The 16,006-nt window shown below is 40.3% G+C and overlaps 1 protein-coding gene across 5 annotated transcripts in view; it reads left to right on the top strand.

Annotated features, from left to right (window-relative positions):
• npas3 (neuronal PAS domain protein 3) overlaps positions 1-16,006 on the top strand; it is a 333,725-nt gene that overhangs the window by 127,216 nt on the left and 190,503 nt on the right. The window contains exon 1 of one of the 5 annotated variants that reach the window (XM_025900927.1): positions 8,775-8,866. The exons of the other annotated variants lie outside the window; for them this stretch is intronic. Within the exon in view, the coding sequence (XP_025756712.1) occupies positions 8,790-8,866 (77 nt within the window). The 5' untranslated portion in view covers positions 8,775-8,789. Of the gene's footprint in view, positions 1-8,774; positions 8,867-16,006 lie in introns of those variants that run through there. 5 annotated transcript variants of the gene reach the window in all.

The raw sequence follows: 16,006 nt of genomic DNA, 5'->3' as shown, positions 1-16,006 counted from the left end.
GGGGAGGAGTAACGGGAGGACATGTGGATATGGGGAGAATAAAGGAGAGGAGGTAAGGACATACTGTAGGCGAAAAGGGGAGATAGGACGAGGAAAGGGAGATGAGAAGGAGGATGGAAATGTGAGGGAAAGGGAAAGAAGAAAATAGGATTGAGACAAAGGAGAGCATGAGAGGAGAGATGGGGAAAGAAAAGTGCTGGGGGGAGACGTAAGAAGAAAAGTGGGAGGAGAGCAGAGCAAATACTGGGGGTGGAAAGAGAAGAAAGAAGACGAAGTAAGGGAGAGGGAAGGAAAAGACAGAAGAAAGGGAAAGAAGAGATGAGGAAAAAGCATGGATGCGGAGGGGAAATGGTGCTGAGCAGAAAGAAGAAAGTGAAAAGAGGGTGGTCCAATGGGAGAAATGAAATGTAGGTGACAGGAGCAGGCAGAAAGGAACGTGAGAGGAAAACAACAAAGCTCAAAAGGAGAGAAAGAAAGATCACAGCAAAGAAGAAAAAAGAGAGAATGGGAGAGGGCAAGGTCAGAGGAGGTAAAGGTGAAGATGATTAAACTTTCCCGTGCAGCTGCTTCGCCCTTCTCCTCTTCTTGCATCCCTCTTTCATCATCCCTGGCACTGCCCTTCAGTATCTGTGGTCTGCTCTTCCCTGTCAATCAATAACCTCATTGTTTAAGTTAGATTTTCTTCATTTGTCGATTTTCTGAATACTCCTTTTTGGGTTTTTTCAAGCATTTCATTCAATAAAAATCTGTGAGATCAGTGAAATCAGTGAAATCAGTGAAATCGATGAAATCGATTAACCTAAACCTTGCCCAAACCTCACCACAGAGATGAGTGTGGCAGCAAACCTAGCTTGGTCTGTGCTGTGAGAGTTGAGTGGTTTGTACTGCTACCATCTACTCCAACCACCTGCTGGTGACTCTCATGTTGCGCCTACACACTGGCAACATTGTCTGCCCCAGTGCTTGAACACCACAACATAACACAAGGTACAAGTTAAAAAACCAACTATGTCCTTAAACGTACTTGGAAAACAGTCTTGAGTATTGTTGTGGATTTTTTTGCATTTACAGCCATGTGAAGAAGATGATGTAGTCTCATGGGTATTGTTTTATGCACAGTTCACTTATTTCAGTTGGCTTGTGGTTTTAACTGTGCCATTGCAACATTCTTTGTCGTGATGCATGGTCAATCATCCAGGTAAGGAAATCAAAAAAAGTTGGTTCTGTTCATCTGAACGTAGCATTTTCAGTGGAACTTCTTCAGTCTCAGCTGACTGCAGGTTTCCCCAACCTTATAAACAGAACCTTTGCACAATGACTGAAACTAGCCCACTGAATGAACAATGGGGCGTGAGGTCAGTTCCTTGACCATGAGTTGACCATTGATCAACAACCACTGATCAAAGACCATTGATCACTGTTCAGTGACCATTGATCAATGGACATGAATACCATTCACAGAGAGTTGGGGAATGGCTACAATCAGAGCATTTTAAGATGGTGAAAGATGCATTTTTCTAGTTGTAATCTCATGAACTTTAACATTTAATCCAATAACTGCAGCCTGTGCAGTCTGAGATGTAACTCTTTGTAAAATTTCTCTGACCTCGGGGTGAATTTGCTGGGACGTCCGCTCCTGGGAACATTTCGGGATTTTGTTCACTCACACCCAAATGCTCCAAACCAGCAAAATGCCAAAACCTAGCTGGTGATCAGTTAATCGAGTGCATTAAAATAAGCATGTTGTTTACCTTCGTGAATTCTGTGGAAACAGTAAGGCTGTTCTTAGTTTTTCATATGACTATATCTACAGATGAGTTTGTGTCCTGTACAGTCCAATGTGTAATTTAATTGAACTTTTATCTATTTTAAAGGTCCATCTTAGGAAAGGGCATTGCAATTTTATAAGATAAATGCTATAAGGAAAATATTTACCTGGTACAGGATAAGAAAATAAACCCACATTATCAATTCAGAATCTACTGCAGGCATAAAATAAGATGACCAGTTTTGAAAGTGGCACAAAGATGCCAGATAAAAAGGTTGTATTGGACAATTCTGTAAAATCCCAATTCACATTCTTTGCCATCCATAAATAACAACACTAAGCAACTAAAAGGCTTTATTTGAAGGTTTTTGGGAGGATTCACGTTTAATGTCAGATAGACAGACATGTTACATGCCATCAACAACCCATACCTCTACATCCTTAATTTTCTGCTCATACCGGCTTTGTGAACTTGAGTATTGGAAATATTTTGTGATGTTGTAGTATACTCCAGCCTACTAACCTCTGGAGTGGGTATAAAGTGATATCCACTCGATAAATACCACTATAGTTAGATGTAACTCATCTGAGTCATAACTCCATAGACGGTACTATGGCTGAAGCCTTACATGAATGGCAGGAACACCACTAAAGAAAATCATCTGTTATTTTCCTTCAGCTGGCAGATTAAACTGAAATATGATACCCAAGCAGCACCTGATTGATTTCCCAACATGAATTATGGAGGCTGCGTTCATTAATGTGTTTAGTTTGGGTGTATTTGTTTTGTTTTTATTAATGGTTGACACTGAAAACTCTGTTTCTTACAAGATGCCTCCTTGTAATTTGCTCCCCTGCATTTATGTAAGTTGGATTTTGTTATTAATTCTCGTAACCATTCATCTTTAGTAATTAATATGCTCAACTCATATCCATAAAATTCACATTATTACCCCATAATGTTCATTATCATATTAGTCATATGAGCTTTGCTTAATTGTGCTGTGCTGTGCATTAATGAATGGACGCATTAAAGTTTACTTCTAAAGGAGATAACTGCTGTTGTCAAATTAAATGACTAAATGTCTGGAAGCTAAAATGGACATTATAAACATTCAGTGAATAAATGATATCATCGGCTAAATGACAGGGGAAATTAACGGGTTTTAAAAATCTATTTTGTAATATATTATGTATATAAACTCAATAATTCTGTGTGAATATGGTTGCTGTTTTATTTTTCAAAATACATATTAAGTCCCTTTTTTTCAAATCTGCATTTTTAGGGATTATCAAATGCAAATGCAATTTTCCATTTTAAAGACAAAAGGAGATAAAAAGCATCACGATAAGGCTGTCATAAAAGGTGTTCATCAAGGACAATATATGATGGCAGGCACATTACTAAAGCTTGTTTGTAAAAGTAAGAAATTTATCTGCAGACTCAAACAGAATGCTGCAAATGACCTGCTCAGGTGGTAGAGCAGGTCACCTACTAACCAGAAGGTTGGTGGTTCGATCCTAGTCTGCTCCAGTCTGCATGCCAAATATCCTTGGGCAAGGTACTAACCCCAGGTTGCTCTCCGATGCATCCATCTGAGTGTGAATGTGTGTATGAATGTTAGCTAGAGAGCACTAAAAAGTGTTGGTGTGATTGGGTGAATGAGCGAGTTGTGTAAAGCGCTTTGAGTACTCAGATAGAGTAGAAAAGCACTATACAAGAACCAGTCCATTTACAAAGAAAAATATAAAATAAACATACTTTACTGTCTGTGGAAATATATAAACATATTTAAAAACTGTTGCTAAAAGAGAAAAGTGTGAAAACTTTAAAATATCTTGCTCATTGGGAGGTGACAGGATGCATCTCTGTGCAAAGGACAGACATGTTTCCAAATAGACTTAACATAGTATGACATAAACATGTTTCATTGGGACTTCTGAGCCACATGGATACCAGAACAAGCGGTGGTTGTGTTTACCAACGGCAAACTCTCCTAAGTTACAAGCATCATACAAAACTGACCAGGAACTGCTGGAAGCGCTGCGCATCCTCTGGTTGCTAAGGAAACAAGCCCTCTAGACTTCAGCGTTGTCTGATGCTGATGGCCGATGGATGGGTTCCCGAAAGCGTTGCGCAAGGAAGCGGTAGCGCGGCAAATGCGCTGGGGTCTGTTCTAGGCTAAGAGCAAATCCAAGCTGGCCGGCTCTCCCATCCATCCTGCTCTCAAACATTTGCTCACTGGACCATAAACTGGAGTATATCTGACTACAGCGGACTACTCAGCGGGAATTTAGGAACTGGGCATCTTTGTTTTCATAGAACCATGGCTCAGTGACAGAGTTACAGACACTTCCATTGAGCTACACAGGCTCACCTCATTTCGTGCTGACAGAAATGCAGCTCTGTGCGGCAAGACTCGCGGTGGTGTCTTGAGTGTCTACATCAACATGGAATGGTGCAAGAACTTTGTGCTAGTTTCCAATTACTGCTCATCGCTGGTAGATTTTATGACTGTTCGATGCAGACCTTTATATTTAGCTTGGGAATTCACTGCTGTGCTCATTACAGCAGTGAACATCCAACCCACACTGACTGGTACATGTTCAGGGAGGCTGCAACAAATGGCGACCACACCAACTTGGAGGAGTAAACATCATCTGTGACCAGCTACATCATCAAGTGCATCGATAATGTCAGTCTCCAAGACTGTCATAATACGCTCCAACCAGAATCTGTAGATGACTGCAGAAGTGCATTAGCTGCTAAAGACTCGAGACTCTGCCTTCAGAGCAGATGACAACACGGTCATGGGAACAGCGAGGGACAAACTGTCTCAAGCCATCAGAGCAGTGAAGCACGTGCATGGCAGAAGAATCTACAGCCACCTCCAGGACAGCGGCGACACACAGCAGCTGTGGCAGGGCATCCAGGCCATCTCCTGCTACAGGAAGATAACATCTGCCTGAGATGGTGACGCCTCCCTGCCAGATGAGCTGAACAACTTCTATGCACGATTTGATGTTCAGAATGACATCTTGGTGAAGAAGTCCACCCCCCACAACAACCAGGTTCTGTGTCTGACCTCGCCTGGTGTGAGAAAAACTCTTCGCACAGTTAACCTACGCAGACCACCTGACAGATGTCCTCACTGATATCTTCAACCTCTACCTGAGCACTGCTGTTGTCCCAACATGCCTCAAGGCCACCATCTTTGTTCCTGTGCCAAAGAAGTGCCCAGTTTCCTGCCTCAGTGATTAATGTCCTGCTGCACTCAGACCCATCATGATGAAGTGCTTTCAGAGCTCCTCAGGGCTGTGTACTCTGCCCACTGCTGTTCAATCTGCTGACTCATGACTGTGCAGCAAAGCACAGTTTGAACCACACCATCAAGTTCGCCAGTGAAATGACTGTGGTGGTTCTCATCAGCAAGAACGATGAGTTAGCATACAGAGTGGAGGTGCAACCGCTAACAGACTGGTGTAGAGTCAACAACCTGTCTCTAAACGTGGACAAAACAAAAGAGATGATTGTTGACTTCAGGCGAGCACAGAGAGATCACTGTCCAATTCACATTGATGGATCCTCTGTGGAGGTGGTCAAGAGCATCAAATTCCTTGGTGTACACCTGGTGGAGAACCTCTCCTGGTCCCTCACCACCAGGTCCATAACTAAAAATGCCCAACGGCGTCCCTACTTCCTGCCGAAGCAAAGAAAAGCCCGTCTCCCACCATCCATTCTCACCACCGTCCTGAGCAGCTGCATCACTGACTGGTATGGTAACTGCACCGTATCAGATCGCACCTGCTGCATCTGCAAAGCCACCAGCGTCGTGGAGGATGCCACACACCCCTCACACACACTCTTCACTCTTCTCCCTTCTAGAAAGAGGTACCAGAGCATTCGGGCCCTCACTGCCAGACTGCGAAACAGTTTCTTTCCCCAAGCCGTCAGACTCCTGAACATTCAGTAACTGGACTGACACACACACACACACACACACACACACACACACACACCTTCATACATAGTTACTTTTTGCACAATGCTCAGTGTTTTGCACAACCCACTGTCATTATTGCACTTTTCTGTTGCACTGTCTTGTGTCTGCACTGTCCTACAGTACAGTGCTTGCTGTAGAACATATTCTAGAGAGAAAAATGAAGCCAAAATAACTAACAGTATCATCACAAAGAATACTGTATTGCAGAGAAATGCATGTTTTTGTATTTGTTTATTGGTTATTGTTTTCTGGTTAACAAATGCAAGCTTATCTGAACAGTAAATGTAAATGTATACCATTAACGACATTTGTGACTGCATTCAGAGCTTGACACAATACTAGTTTTCTAAAGGTTAAAATGAAATATGTTTAAACGAGTCATAGTCTTTCTTAAGTTTTTGTTTTATGAAGTCAAGCCTCTCTAGAAATTAAACCACACATTTTTGAAATGTTTTGAATAGTTATCTTTTTCACACTGCTCCTGCTGCTTTGCTATTTCGATTCTTGCCATATCTCTCCTCACCAGCTCTTCTTCTTATGCTTACTCTTCCCACTGTTACACTTTCTTTGTAGGATAGTAAGATGTAGCACCACTTCTCTGTTGGAAATCATGATGATCCCTCCATTGACAGAATCTTAGTGGAGAATGATTAAATGATGCTGTGTGTGTGTATTTAGCTGTAGGAGGTAAAGCCGGGGTATCTTCATAGAGGCAGATTACATACACCTTCAAATTCCATTAAAAATCATTGCTATCTATTTCTTTAATACAAATTTTTTATTCAGTTTGCACCTCAAACAATAAAATCGAGCAGTATGCAGAACGTATATATGATATGATAGTCTAAGAGCTAAGATTGATTTGATAATCTTGTATTTCTGGAAAACTCTTTTGCATGGCTGCTATTATGTCACTGTTGAGCATTTTAAATGGGGGTGTGCGATGCTAAATGTATCTGTCCTGTTTTAGCATTGGGCAAAAAAAATATGGCTATGTACTTACACTACTCAAATCAAATTCACGAGCGTGGTTTGATCCGCGAACTGGCAGTTGTCTGTATGATATAGTATGCAGTAGCCTTTAAAACCAGGAAAAACTATTGGATTTTTAGTGAGCTTTTATATTACTGCATTAACTTCCAGCAGCCAGACACTGTGGATTCTCTGCTCACTATACGGGGCATTTAACTGGTGACCATTTAGAGAGCAAACCATGGACATAAAAACAAATCCTCCACTCTGTTTGTGCATTAATAGATGAATAAAGTTTATTCAAAAAGATAATGCAGGGTTTATACTAAAAAGAAGGGAGTGGGAGGTTAAACTTTAAATGTTTCATTCAATGTAATGGTATAATCTGCTATTACTACAATGACTGTATGGCAATGGTAGAAAAGCCAAGCTGTGTTGGTATAAGTAAGTATCTGGTATACCAGAGAGAGAAGGCAATTATTTAAAAAAATGATAATAACATTGAAAAAACAGGAGAATAGGTGAGAGTGCATTAGTACTGCTACCTAGACTTTGTCCATTCACACATGATTGCACATAACCTAAACAAATGAGAAAAACAGAGCCTCTGTGTTACTGCATAAACGTATTAGTAACGTGTTTTTTTTATCCTTTTCATTGACTCAGTATAACTTTTAGCGCTAAAAAGATGCCACTAGAATTCAGCTGAGGGGGCACAACCTTTGTGGATAAGCCTGGACCCTCTGTAACCCGTCCATAATGCCAACGCTGTCCCTTTTTTCCGTTTTCCTCACCTCACTGCCAACCAGTCGCAGCAGATGGCCACCCCTCTCTGACCCTGGTTCTGCTGGAGGTTTCTTCCTGTTAAAAGGGAATTTTCCTTCCCACTGTCACCAAAGAGTTTGCTCATAAGTGCTCATATAATCGTTGGGATTTTCTCTGCTTTCTCTGCATTACTGAAGAGTCTTTACGTTACATTTTAAAGCGCCTTGAGGCAACAATTGTTGTGATTTGGTGCTGTATAAATAAAATAGAATTGAACTGAAATAATACACAATAACTCCACATGAGAGTGTTTTCCTAAGTTCACACTGTTCCCTGCATTTTTCTCTCTCTCTTTCTTTCTTGTTGTCATGTTAGTGCCTCTACACACCAACACAAACACAGTGAGCTGCATTCTGTTGTTTGCTCACAACAGGACTAACTAAACACGTAATGGTTGGTTGTTGGGTATACATATGTGCAAACATATGCAGAAAAATCAAGGCTCCCTTTCTCCACACCATCATCTCACTCACCCAGCCACAGACACACACAAAGTCACAGCAAGTTTTAATCCTGTAATTTGTTGGCTTTATTTCTGCAGACCACCTGGTTATTGTGTCTTCGTAATCAGTATGGTCACTGAATCTTTTCCTCCCTGTACTTGATACTGCATATTTATCAGAAAATTATTCCACCTAAATTGCTGCCCTATTGCTTATTTAATTATTTTTCCTCTTTAATTCATTTTTTGCCCTTCTTCTCCCCCTCTATTAATAAGAGTTTGGGCTTCTTTTATCCCCTTTTGACATCATCTTACCGCTGTTGTCCTTCTACTCTTTTTCTTCTGTTTACACCCTCTTTAATGTATTTTATATATCACTTTATATTCAGTTTCCTTTTCCTCTACCTTTCCAGCTTTACTTTCAACCTCTTTTCCCCCTCCCTCCTCTCTCTCTCTCTCTCTCTCCCTCTCTCTCTCAGTAGGTAGATTGGATTTGGCACTCAGTCCCCTGATCAGTGATCACACGCACATGCACACACATAGCGAGCAGGGGTTTCACCACCATGGCTGTGTCAGCAGGCGGGGCTTAATCCAAAGTGACACTTGTTCTCTGCCTTCCTTTCCCATCGCAATGGAAGCAATTACCCTCCTCCTGAAGGGCCTTTTGTGCTTGCGTGCATGCATGTGTGTGTGTGTGTGTGTGTGTGTGTGTGTGTGTGTGTGTGTTCTCGTCCTCGCCTGAGTTGACGGGGTGGAACCTCGGCTGTGGGTCACCTGAATGGCTGAATTGAAAGATGAGGGAGAAGAGAGAGGAACAAGAGGAACAGAGAGAGACTGTCAGAGGACAGAGGGACAGTAAGATTAAATAGATAAAGATGAGAAGGAGACAGAGCTCTATCTTTTCTTTAGCTTTATTACTCTCTCTCTTTCTCTCTCTCTCTCTCCCTTTTGGTCCCTCATTCATATTCTTTCCCTTTCTCTATTTTTGGCCCTTTTAAATAATATGTCAGAATTTGATCATTTAAACCCTCAGAAACAGCAGCTATTTCCAACACACTATAACTTACTAAATCAGATGTTTTGAGTGAATTCTTCACTACACACATATCTAGCAATTACTATATGTAATTACAGTTTTGAGTCACTTGCATATTACTTTGTAATCCATACAAAGTGATTGTAAATACTTTTACATTACATTCTAAAATCTTTCTTAGTTCGTTTTACGGCCCTGTTGCACAGCAGAACACAGTTTTGACTCACTTCAGGTGGTAGCGCACCTCTTGATTTTTGGAACCTGACACGGAATGGGCACTGCAGCTGGGTTGAAGATATTATTCTTCAACCGGTTGTGAGTGGTTGCTCGCAACCTGCTTTCATGGAAGCAATTGCTTGGTGAAAATGTGTGTTCACTGACTGGTTGTCAAATGGTCGCTGGATGTTTCTGGCAGTCACAAGTGTGAAACTGGTCGTAAAAAAAAAAAAAAAACCCGAGTATGGTGCTGCACTGGAAATCTCCTTCCATTGCTTTGGTCACTAGCAGTTTGAGTGGAAGACTCCAACTTGTCTCCAAATACTCACAATATGCTGAAAATCGGAAAAGGGAGAACATTCCCGTTCATTATAAAAGTCGCATCATTTGAAATGTGTTAGATAGGCATACCTTTACTTTTGAAGGATATTATTAGTTTCTGATAAATTATGAGTTTTTACAGCAACCACTTACCAACCAGCAAGATTGCCAAGTGGTCACCCATTAATCTCTACGCCTCAGGCTAAGGCCTGAGGCGTAGAGGGAACTCCAGGCCTCAAGGGCCGGTGTCCTGCAGGTTTTAGATGTGTCCTTGATCCAAGACAGCTGATTTAAATGGCTAAATTACATCCTCAACATGTCTTGAAGTTCTCCAGAGGCCTGGTAATGAACTAATCACTCGATTTAGGTGAGTTGACCCAGGGTGATATCTACACTGTTAAAAAAAAATCCTAGAAAAACAGTAATATTCCGGCAGATGGGGCGCCAAAATAATACCATAAAATAACATAAAATAACTTTCTCATAAAAATACGGTTATTTTCAGTAATGACAATACAGTTTGTTGCCCTAATGTTACATGGGATTTTGCCTTTTTCAAGTGCTTTTAAACATTAAATTAGGAACATGTTAATGTGATTAAACAATGAAATTACCTATAAACAAGGTCAATGAATGTGGCAATATGAATAATAATACGGAAATGTACAGAAATATACAGTTAACAGTTGGTTTAAATAATAATGGATTGCATGCCCTGGGACAGACTGACAGAGGCAAGGCTGCCATATCGCACCATCGGCCCCTCTGGCCATCACCAGTAGGCGGTAGGTGAAGTGGACCGAGGACACAACGACTGAGAGCGTCCGAGCCGGGGCTCGAACCAGCAACCTTCTGATTACAAGGCAAACTGCCAACTCTTGAGCCACGATCGCTCTAAATAGCAATAATGATAATAATTATTTGATGTAAAAAAAGTTTATGAGAATTATTTTATATATTTTTCCATAGCATTACATTTGAATTTAACAGTTCAATCTTTCAAATAATGGACACATATTTGTGAAATCATGATAGATTTGTGAATGTATTTTAACAATCTAAATATGCATATGTACAGACAAATACATTTAAAAAACAAGAACATTATGTTTTATTACATTACAGTGATTTTACGTTAATTTACATTTGAAATGTGAAATCACAGTGTATTTATGTAAATTTAATGACATTCTAGAAGAACAAAACAAAACTGTAAAATACTTTTATATTAGGATTTTTTTTACAGTGTAAAACCTGCAGGACACCGGCCCTGAGGCCTGGAGTTCCCCACCCCTGCCTTAGACTAAGCGTAATATTGTCCAGAAGACGAGCATGGCCTCATCACACTTTAAACCCCACTGATCTCCTACCAGTCCACTAAATTCTGCAATTGCGGTATGCTGTATTTACTAGTTTGGAGTTATTTTTTTTTTTATTTAATACAACTTTATTTAGGAACATGTTCTGAGTGTACCTTAAAGTCAAATAATAAAACACAATGACATTGGCAACCTCCACAAACTGAACCAGTAGTAGGAAGTAGTAAGAATCAGATATATGGGGATTGTCCAATGCCCGGCTGATTACCGTAGTTTTCGGACTATAAGGCGCACTGTCGATGAACGGGTCTGTTTTCATTCATGAGCGCACCGGGTTATAAGGCGCATTAAGCGAAACAAAACAGTCAGAGAAGTCAAACTTTACTCAACTCATTCTTCTTGCTTCCTCCACTTCTGTACTATTGATTCATTAATGTTGAATTCTCTCGCAGCTGCTCTATTCCCATGTTGTTGCAGTATATTAATGACTAACCTCATATTGTGGATGGATTATCTCAGTTGTTCTCCTGACTTTGGTTTGGTCCGTTTACAGAATCCAGCCAATCCAGCCAGCGATTGCATTTGTCCCTAACTATTGGGAAGCCTCCCGTTAACTTTTATCAAGTGGAAAAAAGTTTATGTTATGCTAACATAGCTATGTCGCTAGCGATCATGTAGCACATCATTATATACCAGCTAGTCTAACTTCAGTAACCCTACAAACGTCACTGCTGTTTAGTTTTCTGTCTTCATTTACGTTGGAAGTGATAGCAGAGCTGTACGTTTTAATTTTTTTATTAATCTCTCAGTCAGATCATGTTTAGGTGGAAACTAGCGAGCTAACTTCCTGCTAACTTCTAACTCTGTTAAATTTAATAAATTCTGTTTTCTAAGGCGCACTGTCGATTTTTGAGAACATTAAAGGATTTTAAGTGCGCCTTATAGTGCGCTGATATTTACCATTTTTGTAATTACTGGCATTCTTATTGTTTTTAAATCAATTTGAAATAAAAGAAAACAGGTTAATTTAAAATTGTTATACAATGTCCATTTGAACCAAACTTACATTTGCACAGTGTTAAACTTTACACCCATCGTATGTGTGTGTGTTTATTTATATATAAAAAGATTTCTATCGGTTGTCTGTGATGGCTATCAGTGGTCAGGACCTCAAACCTCCCCAGATTTCCCAGTCGTCTACCTCACGGCGCTCCTGAATCATTTATCTACTGCTTTCATCTCTTTATTTTCATATTGCTCGCTGTGTTTCTCTTTATCTCATCAGAGACATTCCAGTGTGGATTTTATTTTTGTGAAGTGCAAGCTGAAATATTCTTCCTCTCAGTTTGGCCTCTGCAGATGGATGAGCTGATCATGTAAACAGATACTCAGATATCAGGAAAGAGCAGAAAAATTAAGCAGGGTTTATATTGTGAAATATAAATGGAACAAAAAATGGATTTCTGTTCAATCAAATGATTGCAGGCATAAAATAAACAGACTTTGGTCTCTGAGGAATATAGTGACACAACACAATAAGAAACATTTGGTGTGTTAAGTATATTTTATTCGGTTTTTGCATGTTATATTTTGTCTGAGTGTCTCATGCTGTTCTGAAAATAGTCCCATGCTGGTTTGAAAAATCATGCAGATCTGGCAGGAAACTGCTCAGAAGTAGCCTGTAACCACCTTTAATAACCAGGTCTCTTTTGGAAATGAGATTTTTACCTGGATAAATAAAAGACTAATAATAAAAAAATGTTTTAAACCAACCAATATTTTTTTATTTAGAGAAGATGGACAGGTGCATGCATGAATACATGTCAGCCTTTTTAAGCAAGTCAAGGTAAAAAAAGAACACAAACCCTGCCCTATGCAGGACAGAACATAGCTGAATCATGGAATATGAATAGCATTAAATGGAAGAGGTGGGATACGGATGGGTTGGAAAGTGGCTTGCAGCGGCAACAGCAATTGTAGAGGGAAGCAGCTTAAACAGTCTTACCCACATGAAATTGGTCAATTTAATATGGAGAAAGGTATCTGCTGGACCATGCGCTAATTTGGGCTAGCTAGAGATCAGTCGAGCTGCCAGTATCTTGGCTCAGTTTCACCTTATGTCCTGTCTAAACTAAAGTTATAGAAATGTATTAGTGAGGTTTTAAATCATTTTAAACATCACTCTCTATGCCTAAACCTGGCCAAACAGTGAAAGCTACATTTTAAAATGGTAGCAGACTAGACTCTGGCCATATAGGTCAAAAGTCTTTTGCCACCATGACACACCTACCTTCTGATGTGGACGTCTTGTTCTTTTGAAGTTGAAATAGTCCTTTGTATTGTTTCAGGACTAACATAGTAGTTTCTGATGGTTGAAATGGATTTGGGGGACCAAGCATCCTACCAACACATCTCTGCTTATAGTACTGTCACCGGCAATTAAGTCAGACAGTAAATCTGCCTGGCAACAGTTTGTCCTGTGACATGACTGATGGCCAGTTTGACCTCCAGTTGACCCTCAGCCATTCAGTGACCTTCCCAGCGTGCTCTCTGCTTACATGCTCTTAAAATAGTCAGGCACACACGCCTTCTCACTCTCTCTCTCTCTCTCACACACACACACACACACACACACACACACACAAACACACATATCTCCTCCTTTCAGCTGACAAGTTCTTTAAAAAGCCATCGACCCACCTCGCTGAACTTTACGACATGACACACACACATACACACGCACACCTCGCCTGCCATGACAAGCTCTTTAAAACACCATCAAGTCACCCGGCTGAACTTTACGACACAGTTTCATTTCATGTTTATAAGACCCAAACACCTCCATGCACACACACACACACATATGCCCCGATCACAACAAGTGTTGCATTTACCTACTCAGCCGGTACATGATAAATATGTCTGTTTGAGTCAAGGTCAAACACACCTCCTTGTCCACTGACACACACACACACACACACACACACACACACACACACACACACACACATATTCTACACAAGCACAGCTGCAGACAGACATGAAGACATATTTGTCGTCCGTCAACATAATGCTTTCCAAGTTTGCGGAACAAATAAATTCCGTCTGCCTGGCTGCACCTCGCTTTCCCAGCAGCCGTCAGTGCTGACTTCATACACACAGTGGACAGATTTGTGTGTGTAAATATAGTAAATGTAGGGGGGGCGGGTTTCTCTCACAAAAACATTTAGTGGATTTTCCTTTTTTCTCTTTTTCTTTGCTGACTAATAGCTGGAGTTACAAATGGTGACAACGTGCCTGTAGCACTGGTTTTCAGCAACTGTGATACATCAAAAGCTGACTTGTATCAAAGGCTATAGTACTGTATATACATGGTAATGTTTTGTCTCAGCCTCTCCTTGCTCCTTTACTTTTATGGTTCTGTATAGTCAAGCTGATGGTCAGGAGAGCATGCATGGAACAGAATAAGCATTAAAGATAAAAATGGAATTGATGAAGTCATACATAACCATGAAAGAATGAGTGCAGGTGAAGGTGTGTTGCAAAGCAGCTTGCAGCTGCGGGCAGGCCAAGGCAAGTTAAATGCTGCTCTCTGTGTGACATTTGCCTGTTTGAAGTGTAGAAATCTATCAGCTGAGGCATCAGCTGATGGGACTGGCATTGAGATAAACTCTTTTATGAGGCCATCAGCTTGCTCCTGTTTGAATTGACAGCATTCATGATTTATTTTATGCTGTAAGTTAGGATGCATACATCCACAACAACACAAAGTGCTATGCTGAACCTCAAGTGCTATAAATAGAATGTGTTACAATAATAAAAAATAATACTAAAAGTCAAAAAATCAATAAAATGCAACTTTTTAGATGGGAGTGATTACATAAGTTGAAAAAGTATTGTATTTTGTCAACCTTGTCTTTCCATTTACTATTTGTTCCCCCTGATAAATAAATGACAAACAGTATGAAAATTATACTCTCTGCCAGATGACATCCATTTTTCATCTGTAGCCCTAAACAACAACTCCTCCTCTAAAGTGTTTGTCCGCTATCCCTCCATCTCATCCCTCTTCTTCTCTTTACACCCCCCCCCCCTTCATCCTCCTACACTTTTTCTCTCACACTTTTTTTTTTAGCTCCAGCAAAAATTAATCACCTGTCTTCCTGTCTTTGTGCGTGTGCGTATGTGTGTGTTGCCGGCAGGAAGCCCACAGAGGTTTTTAGCAGCTGATTTATTGCCGAGTTAATTCATAACGGCGTCCGATGATGATGAGAGGCTGCAGGAAAGTATGGTCGTCACTGTTGTTGTTGAAGGGTGAGAGAGAGGGGGAAAGGGAGAGAATAAACAGAGTCATTCTTTGATATAAAGTAATAGGGTGGAAAGTGATAGAGGAAAAGTAATGAAAAGAGTTATGGAATAAACAGAGAGACAGATTGCAAGGTGCTTTAAAGTGTAGTTTTAATATGAAGAAAAGTAGAGAAAGAGGGAGGAAATAGGATTAGCAAAGAGGGTGATCTTTGTTGGTGTAGTTTCCTTGTTTCTTTCACTGAAGAAGACATGACAGTTTAATGTGAAAGTGTTTAAATTTCCCTCCCCAGAAAAATGTGCAAATGCTAATTAGTGTGGAATCTTAGTTTATTTCCATTTACGATATCAAAAGGCAAACACCACTGAACCTACAAACTAGACCTATTACCATTAAGACTGACAAAATGTCTGCTGTGGTGCTAAAAAAACGTAAGCTACTGTGCAAAGATGTCAGTCGTTATACCAGACAGACCATATTAGAACAGCTGTCTTTGGCACAGGCCAGAATCTGTTTGAACTGGAGGGAGGGGCCAGAGACAGTCTTCTGTAAAAGTCTAACTTTGGAGTAAGGGCACTGTGCTACGGTAGCTTACCTGATATGGAAACAGGAATCAAAAGAAAATTAGAAATCAATAAGTCATAAAGTAAAAAGGTAAGAGCTAAGAGACTTTAAAATGGGTAATATATAATTGACAAAACAATCTAATGAAAAGAGACAGCCCCCAAGAAGTGACTTTAAACTGGTTATTATGAACAATTGTTTTATTGTGAAGTGACTTCTAAAAGATAACCCCT

Source organism: Oreochromis niloticus, linkage group LG19 (assembly GCF_001858045.2).
Source record: "Oreochromis niloticus isolate F11D_XX linkage group LG19, O_niloticus_UMD_NMBU, whole genome shotgun sequence".
NCBI lineage: Eukaryota > Metazoa > Chordata > Actinopteri > Cichliformes > Cichlidae > Oreochromis > Oreochromis niloticus.
This window is presented reverse-complemented; position numbering and strand designations above follow the sequence as displayed.